Below are 9,045 nucleotides of genomic sequence, written 5' to 3'. Positions count from 1 at the left end.
AAGCAGCAGGATTAAATACATTTATACTTCTCCCAGGTTTTTAACTAATGTTTTTGTTTCATTTTACATATTCGAAAGAAAGACAAAATCAAGACACATAAGCAACATTTTAAAGAACGGCAGTGGATGATCATAATGATCATGCTGGGCCATAAACTGAAATAAAAGATCTGATGTAGGGAGCTTTATAAACAAATAAAAGAAAATGAGACATCAGTTTCAGTAAGGAGTTTATCAAATGTTTTATTGTGACTCACACACACACACACACACACACACATACACACACACCAATCTCATTTAGTCTCCAGAGTGTGCCGACTGCTCCATAGTGTTGCCATGTGTGTCCTTACTGCACCGCAGACTCAAAAAGTGCCATAACGTGTTCCTCTCCCGTCAAACAACACTTGTTCATCAAAGGGACAAAGTCAATCTTTTTTTTTCCTGGACGCGACCGTTGCATTCACTTCTGCCTCGTCTTTCACTGAATACAGGAGTTAGTGTTCAATACAGACATTCAGAGAAATTCTTAGACATCCAGGTCCTCGTGCGTGAAATGGAGTGGATGTGGCCCGTGGATGCTCACTTTGGTAACACTTGACAACTCCTGATTCCTCCCCAGAGTGTTTCTAAAATTTACTGTCTCAGTTTAATCTCCCAGTTTGAGTTTCCACAGGACCGCTTCCGTTCAAATTTGTGATACACAAAACCTCTGATAGACACGTTTGACTCGTCAGCAAGTTTTCTGCGTGCTGGTTCTGCTAACTGCGGGGGCTAATTCTGAAAGTGAGGTTTCAGAGAAGTCAGTACAAGTGTTACAAAAAACTGCACTGATTTTAACAAACTGCTCTGAAGCTGCGTGTTGAAGTCCTCTAATGAGCAGCTTTTCTTCTCTTAGCAGGAAGTCATCTCAAAAACAGGATTTGTCATATGTGTTACCATATTAGACTAACTTATATGTCCCTTTTTTTCTCAATTTTACAATATATTCTAAACATCGGATATGCAATAGATACATATTTTCAAGTTCAAAAGGAATTGAAAAACATAATACACATTTACATATCTACAAGTAATGCAGATGTCACACTGACCTCGTGGTTCACCGGCCCCGGTGAAAGGCATGCGGCATGTGCTAAGGCCAAAAAGTCAACAAGCCAGCGCCGGCTGATGAGACGCGGGCCGCTGAGCGAGCTCAAGACAATAGATATATATACACACACACACAGCACTTATACAATTCTGCTTCTGCATGATGGACACTTAGTAGTAACGGCATCAATACATGTTTGATGTTCATTTATAAAATGCTTTAAAAGTATAAAAACATGTTGAATGAAGTGTGTAATATAGCATAAAATGTTTTATTGCACAGTCTCTTTCTCTGTGTTGTACCTACAGGGGCGGTTGGCCCCCTCTCACCCTCCCCACTGCGGCCCCGTCGAGTTTGATCCGCTGCGTTCTCCGCTGAGCTCCACGCTGAAGATCTGCTTCTCTCAGTGGCATTTGCTGCCCTCAGGAAGAAAAACTACAAAAATGGAGGTAAACTAAATCAACTAAATCTGTAAGTGTGTTTCTCATGATATGAAATGATGATGCGTTTCCTTTCTGAAACTGCAGATCCAGACGTCTCCCCTGAAATGGTTGCAGGAAACACCTCCTTCACCGTCTCCTCCTCCACCTCCTCCCTCTCCGCCTCCCCCTCAGTGAGTGCTGACAGCACCTGTCCTCGTCACACCGTGGTGGACTTCTGGCTGCCGCTCTGAGGCACAGAGAGTCGCAGGGCCTCCTCGTCGTCGTCCTCCTCGCTGTCGGTGTCCCCTAGGTTGGGGCGCAGTCTGATTCGGCCCCCGCTCCTCTGCTGGGTGTCCTGGAGGGAGGGGCCCTTGACTCCATCTTCATCTGAAGACTGGTAAGACCCATCATCCCCCGCATAATGATTAATGATGTGGATCCCATCAAAAGTGGGCTGATTGGCCAATCCCCTCTGTCCTTTTAAGCAGCAAATCTGTGAGAATAAGCACGACTGAAGTCAGTTTTCTTGTGCTGCATTCAGACATCTTTCACAAGCATTTATACCTCTGAAATGTGAGAAAACTGTTTGTTTTTTTTCCCAATGAGCACCTTGGCAAGAGATGTCCTGAAAATTGCAAGTTATCAGTAAAAGATGACACAAAAGACCTGAAAATAAGCCAGGGGAATTGTTAGATACAATCAAAAACTAGGGAAAAATGTCAAGAAAACTACATTTATTATTTTTTTAATTATAATTTTAAAAATTGTGTTACAGCAAAAACTACAATTATATATTTTCTTGTTTATTTATTTACTGTTTTAAAAACCCTTTTTTCTAGCTTTTTTTCAGGTAATTTTTCATACATTTTTACTATTTTCTTGAGAATTTTTGGGCCCTTTCTAATTAAATTGCTAATTTCCTTCTTCCCTCGGTTTCATGAGAAATTAGGCCAATTTGCTCAGTTATTAAAGGGTTAACTGTTTCAAGGGATAGTCCAGATGGCAACTGGCATTTCTTCAGAGAAGCAGGCAGGAGCACCGCCATAAAAGATAAACAATGCACTGCGGTGGATGGGGGCAGTGTATTTTAACCACCTAAAATCAGTTAAAGTGTGTGCTATATTTAGATTATTTTCCCAGCCTTACCTTGACGTCAGACAGCCTACAGCCTTTATTAATGCTCTCTTCAGAGCCACCAGACCCATTTGACAAAAACAGTAATTATACCTCACAAAACATGAAAGCTGCTGGTCTGCTGCTGACTCAATAGGTTAGCTTAATCTGAAACCCTTTAAACCAGCAAAATCACACAATAATGAAATAAAAACCTAACCGATCAAAGCAATGGTAGACCAGCAACTCCTTCGTTCTATGAGGTAAAATTACTGCTTTTGTCAGTGGAGTCAGATGACTTTGAAGAGAGCACCGATAAAGGCTTCAGGCTGTCCGAATGCAAGGTTAAAGCGGTGAAAATATTCTAAATATAGCATACACTTGAACTGATTACTTTTTTTAGGTGGCTAAATTATGTTTCACTGCTGCCATCTAAAGCTGTACATTGCTTATCTTCCGTGGTGGTACTCGTGCCTGCTTCTCCAAACTGGGAGCATGCCGACAGCTTTGACTGTGGATAAGTACCCCACCCCAGTATTTCTTTAATCCTGCATGCAAAAATGAGCTGAAAACATATGTATCATCTGAGGGAGAAAACACAGTCCGAGAGATATGTACAAACTATCAAACAACAGGATGCAGTCAGGGATTTTAACCAGGATCACCGACACAAATCTAACATGCAGGCAGCAATTCAACCAAAAACCACATAAGGGAACAATGTAAAATGATACTGAGCTGTGTCTCAAATCCATACTACACTTTTTTTTTCAGTGCCACGTTAACAGGTTAAAGCAGTCACAGTCTGACTGATTGAGGTTCCTGTCACACTCATGAAGTGTGTTCAAGGTGTAAGACTTTCCAAGACTGTTTGTTTCGTTACCATAAAAACATTTCTGCAGTGTAATTAACATCAAGTTCACGGGCAACAGCTCTGGAGGACATTCCTGCAGTCAGCTGCCAATCACACGCTTCCTCAAAACTTGGGACATCTGTGGCGTTGTGCAAAATGTGATCAAACTTAACATTTTAGAGGGCCTTCAATTGTTTTCATCCCAAGTCACAGCTGTGTAGTAATGATGCTGTTTAATCAGCATCCCGATGTGCCACACCTGTCAGGTGGAGGGATTAACTTGTGCTCACTAACATGGATTTTCACAAACGAGGACCTTAAAGTCTTAGATCTTTAACTTAAATCTGTGAAAAATGGGAGAAAAACAAAAGCGTTGCATTTAAATTTTTGTTAAGTATACATACCAACAGTATACGCACTTAGCAGTACGTACTTGTTAGGGTCATTTCTTGTAAACCCTTTTATTTCCCTTTTTGGGGCCCCTTAATGTTGCCTGGCATCTCAGGGTCCTCTCATTAGAGGCAGGTGTGCTAACTGAGTCAAGCAGGGAAGATACCAGGAGAAGACAGCCTTCAGCAGCCGTGTTTTCGGTTAAATCTTACCTTAATTGTTTGATCTTTTTTTTTTTATCGCCCGATTGATTTAGCCTTTGTTTTTGGAAAGGCGGTCTGCTTGGGGTTTTTTGGATTTTGTTTTGACGTGGCAATCAGACAAATCAGTTTAGCCTCATCCATCAACTCTGCTCACATCCTGCAAATCAGTTGACACCTGAAGCACTCTGGATCACCAAACACACACCGAGTGCAGCCAAACATGGCCAGTTAGCATGAACTTTCATAGTATTCTGTTTCTGCAATTAAACACAAGAAATCAATATTATTCACTGTTCTGTACTCACAAATGATACAAAAAAGGGAAAGATGCAGCACTTTATGTATGTTTTTTGTTTTCTTATTTGTCAGCTATGAGCCATTTTCTTTGTACATTATGGTGGGAAAACAGTGTCAGTCATCAGCACTCCAGTGTGAATGACCTCAATACTTAAACGTTCCTTTTAATCAGTGTGCAGTATGGATTTGGGACACAGCTCTTACAGAATTGACTCATGGGTGATGGCGAGCTCTGCGTGTGTGACAGTGCTGAATGCATCCAACTGAAAACTTCAGAGAAGTGAGTCTTCTGATGTTTATCAGATATGGACGTTAACCCCATGTTTATTTGCAAAACAAACCAGTTAGTCTTCATCTTGTAATTCTTTTCTCTCTAATGAGGCATAAATCGTGCCTTTATGTGGCTTGTTCATGTAAGTTTTTTTAGCAGCCTCCTTCTGTTGCTCCATGGCAGAATGGGCTTACTTTGCGGCAGATCGGGGGAAAGTTCATTTAAACTATGTTGAACTGCTGTTGTGACGGGTGATTTTTTCCACTCTGTCAGCTACAAAGAGAATCGATGAGAATATTCTGACTGCACTCAAAGACAAACTTAAATCAGACAAAGATGAGATTTATCTGAAGTGTTTTCTAACAGCGTGTTATGGTTTTACGAGTGAAAAGAAAGGATGAAGACTAAGCTGTTGGTCTGACTAATGTACATCAGGTTGCCTTCACCAACTCCAACTTTAAAGCAGTACACTGTCACTTCTCCGAAGTTTTTTTCGAAAGCATCCACGGTCACAACAAAACCACCAGTGTAAAAAGCTGGAATTGCACGTTTCTGCAAACTGCGAACAGGTCATACTTGTATGTTATTTTGGAGCAGATATGTTGACACTTAACATTTATTAACTCTGAACAATGCTGTGGTTAGTGTGGTTATGTTTAGGTGCAAAATACAGTAAGTTAAGGTTAGGAAAGATCACGTTTTGGCTTAAATACCCAGTGTTGGTGCCACAATCTAAAAATGAAAACATCCTGTATGTTAAAAGGAAAGTAGGGGAAAAGAGGTGGGAATTCGGCTTTCTGAAGAGCCTTGAGGAGGTGTTTGCAGTTCCAATGAAAGTAGGGTAAAGAAAATGCACGCAATTGTACTATATCTGCGTTTTACAGCAAACAGGAAATGCTGCCGATGTCTCGCAGAAGAAAACAAAACAGTTTTGTTTATTGATGTCAAACTGTCGTACTATTTCCTCCTCGTCCTGATGAGAAACTCAGCTCATAAACGTAATCAGAACTGCGTCACTTTAGGAACTTTGATGTTATCAGACGCATAAATATAACATATCCTGAGTCTGCAGAAATGTACAATACACATACACGTAGAGTTTCTTCTGGTGACTTGGCTGTGGACTGTCTCCACTCTGTGAATTAAACAGACCCACGTGGGGGTAGGATTTGGGCTACATGATGGTCAGGTTTAAGTCTGTGGAGGTTACATGACACATCTGTGCCAACTCACCTGAGTCAGCCTGCCAAGCAGCAGACAGACATGTGGGAAGAGACGCATTCAGAAACCAGTTCATAGCACAATGCACAATTAACAAAAAATAAGCCTACGTTTACCTGCACCTGTCTAAATTTGGCGGCCTGCCTTCCTGTTGTTGTCATGCAAAAAGGAAATTGTGATCTAATCAACATCTGTCTGGCAGCAGTCAAAAGTTCCAGTTACGTTTTGCAGGTTTTAACAGTAAGTGAGGAGGAGGACGACGGTGGGACTTGAGACACACTACTTTCAGGTTTGCTCACTGCAGACAAATTAGCATGATTCATAGCAGGCTACTTTTAACCCAAAATGACCACAAGGCAAAACCAAGTGAGAGGGAAATGACTGTGACAGCACCACCTTAATACTGAGTCAGATTTAACTAAAACATGCAGATTAATTCGACCAAAGGTCAACAACTGCACTGGTCAAGTTGTTTGTTCACTGGTCAAGTTGTTTGTTCTCGCGTGTTATATTCTTCCTGTAAACTACTGATCTGCTGCAAGACAACAAATACCTCTATTTAAAGAACATGAGGTTCTGAATTAGGGATTTCAGTTTTGGTTAATTTTGCTAACAATAGCCAGAAACCCAATAGCTGTAGTAACTGGTTATTTTTTTAAGAGAAACAGAAAACAAACACTGTGCTCCACAGTGAGCTTTAGCACCACATTTCAAAGCACTATCTAATTAGAGGATGCGTTTTAATGTTTGGTGATGTAAATATCTTGCCTTTTATTTTCGGTTAGATAGCAACGCCGCTCATGCTTGATTATGGCCGCTAGGACCAGATTTCAAGATCAAACTTTTGATTTTATGCAAACTGGCTAAACTTACATTTATCATTCTGACAAGTTTTGACAAATTAAAAAAGCCTGGTGCTGACGACATCACAGTGCTAAATCCAATTTGTATTTCATTAATAATAAGCAATATGACAACATAATTAACAAAATGTTATGTTTGCAAACCGAGTGAAGAGCCACTCGTCTCTGACAGGCTGCGAGCTGAGCGTTTCAGTAGAGGGAGGGAGAAGGCATATTGGCACACGTTCATTTACAAGAAGGTTTGTGTGTTTTTCGGGGTGACGAAACGTTAGTTTCTGAAGAAAACTAAAGCTGTGACAAGATGGCAACATTTTGGATTAGAAGCTGATGAAAGGGTTGCAGCAGTATGATGTTTTGACTTGAACTTTTGTTGGACGCCATGTTTCTATTTACTGCTGTCGCTCTCTTTGAAAGCACAGCGGACGAGGATCGGCCGATTCATAAAGCTAAATTAAGGAATCATCTATACGATAACTCCTAACATAATCACAAAAACCAAAACACGGTGTCAGCTGGCTGGAGGGAGATTCAGAGAGCTGAGAGTTTTTGGTAAATGACGTCGCCAATCACAAGCTAGGCCACTTGCTGTTGGCTATACTGTGAGTCATTTCCAGTAAATATTAAAACATGAAATGTTTGTGTATAAAAAACTGACATAGGAAGAAGTGTTGGCCAATCTTTAAAGTGGTTCCTTCTCCAGTATGACCTCGACTGCACAGCTGAGGTTAATGTGTTTATTTATTTATTTACTTTTTACAGAAGTGCACATTTTTAACAGATTTAATTTTGACAGAGAGCTCTGATGTTACAAGATACAAACATGACAGTCGAACGGCCGTTTTTCTGCTGGGTCACGGTGTCATTATGTTCCACGTGGCTGCTGAATAAACGCTTCGTGGTAAAATGAAAACCAGTTTGAACATTTTTACACCGGCTGAACTCTATCGGGTGGTGCTCAGTGCCGTAAACTAATGACTGAATGACATTAAATTAAATTAAATTAACCGATAGATAATAATTAACCTAGAAAATATTCTCCAATAAACCGCACATTCCGGTTCTGAATTTTTATTAAGCAGACCCTCATCATGAGGGTTACAATTTTCAACCCATTACTTTGGACCTTCTTGCGTAATAAATACATCACAAACAATACGAAGTAAAAAAAAAAAAAAAAAAGATAGGGGGAGATGACTTCTCTGATGTTAGTTAAATTAATCGCAAATGAATGATTGATAATTAATGTAATTTTTAAGCTATAAATGTACATTGTTATCTACGTTGCTCCGCTCTGTGATCAGCACAAACATGTATAGGTTTTGTCTGCAGGAGGAGTGCGACGCTGCACAGGAAGTCTCTGGGTGTAGTTAACACTTGTACGAATCTGTGAGCTTCAAAGAAAAAATACATCTGAGGGAATGTTGTAAAATCTTCTGAAACTCCAGATCAAAGAAATGGCAAAAACAAAATCTGAATCCCTACAGAAAAAAACATTAGTGTGATTCCTAATGTAAGTGTTTTTTTGTTTTTGTTTGTTTTTAAGTCTCACCTCCTGTTTGAGCTCGGCTATCTGGTCTTTGAGGTCGTTGATGTACTGGCTCGAGTCTGTGTGGTTCAGCTGGCCTTGGACCTTTCCTTCTTCCTTCTGTAAGTAGAAGAGACACACATTTAAAAATAAGCAACAGTGATGCACGTGGAGAAATATTTTGAGCAAAGTAAACGCAGCACATGTAAAAATACTTAAATACCCAGGGACTAACTGTTGTGAACTACTGAGCAAGCAGGACAAACACTTGCAGATACTAGAGCCCCTCTGCTAAAGAAGCAGCATCACAAAGCGACAGATGTCAGGGGAAACCAAAAACAGTGTCATTTGTGCTTGATTTCCTCCCGGGGCCCTGGGGATGAGGCAGGTTGTTGGCTCTAACAGTTAAACAGCCCATGTGATGTTTACCTTCCTCAGTGAAGACATCTGCAGGCATTGGAGACAAACACACACTCTATTTCAAACATCAATCACACCCCGCCAGTTTAAAAGTAAAGGGCGCACACAGGAGTTCAAACCACAGGCTGCAGCACGGGACAAAAAAGGGAAGACGTGTACAAACAGCGGGGGTGGGGTGTCGAGGTGAGTCCTCTCAGACTGGCTAACACCCCAAAATACAGTTGTTTTTTTTTCCTTCTTATTCCTGTGGTAAGGTGGGGTTGATTATGGTGGTGAGATTATTCCAAGAGTCTGTTGTTTTTGAGGTTTCACCGTTTCAAAACAGTGCAGCGATAAGGGGCAGGCCGTTAATGAGACTTCCTGGTGTTCAGCTG

At 40.8% G+C, this 9,045-nt stretch overlaps 1 protein-coding gene across 3 annotated transcripts in view; it reads right to left on the bottom strand.

Annotated features, from left to right (window-relative positions):
* Positions 1-217: 217 nt before the first annotated feature.
* Positions 218-9,045, bottom strand: part of evi5b (ecotropic viral integration site 5b) — a 44,026-nt gene continuing 35,198 nt past the window's right edge. For 2 of the 3 annotated variants that reach the window (XM_088078138.1, XM_088078139.1), the window contains 3 exons: positions 8,681-8,698; positions 8,276-8,371; positions 218-2,008 (listed from right to left, as the gene is read on the bottom strand). In XM_088078138.1, the coding sequence (XP_087934264.1) occupies positions 1,733-2,008; positions 8,276-8,371; positions 8,681-8,698 (390 nt within the window). In that variant the 3' untranslated portion in view covers positions 218-1,732. The remainder of the gene's footprint in view (positions 2,009-8,275; positions 8,372-8,680; positions 8,699-9,045) is intronic. The other variant, XM_042483727.2, reaches the window with a different exon arrangement.

The sequence above is a fragment of the Plectropomus leopardus genome, chromosome 5 (assembly GCF_026936395.1).
Source record: "Plectropomus leopardus strain MGB_pleo_1.0 chromosome 5, ASM2693639v1, whole genome shotgun sequence".
NCBI lineage: Eukaryota > Metazoa > Chordata > Actinopteri > Perciformes > Serranidae > Plectropomus > Plectropomus leopardus.
This window is presented reverse-complemented; position numbering and strand designations above follow the sequence as displayed.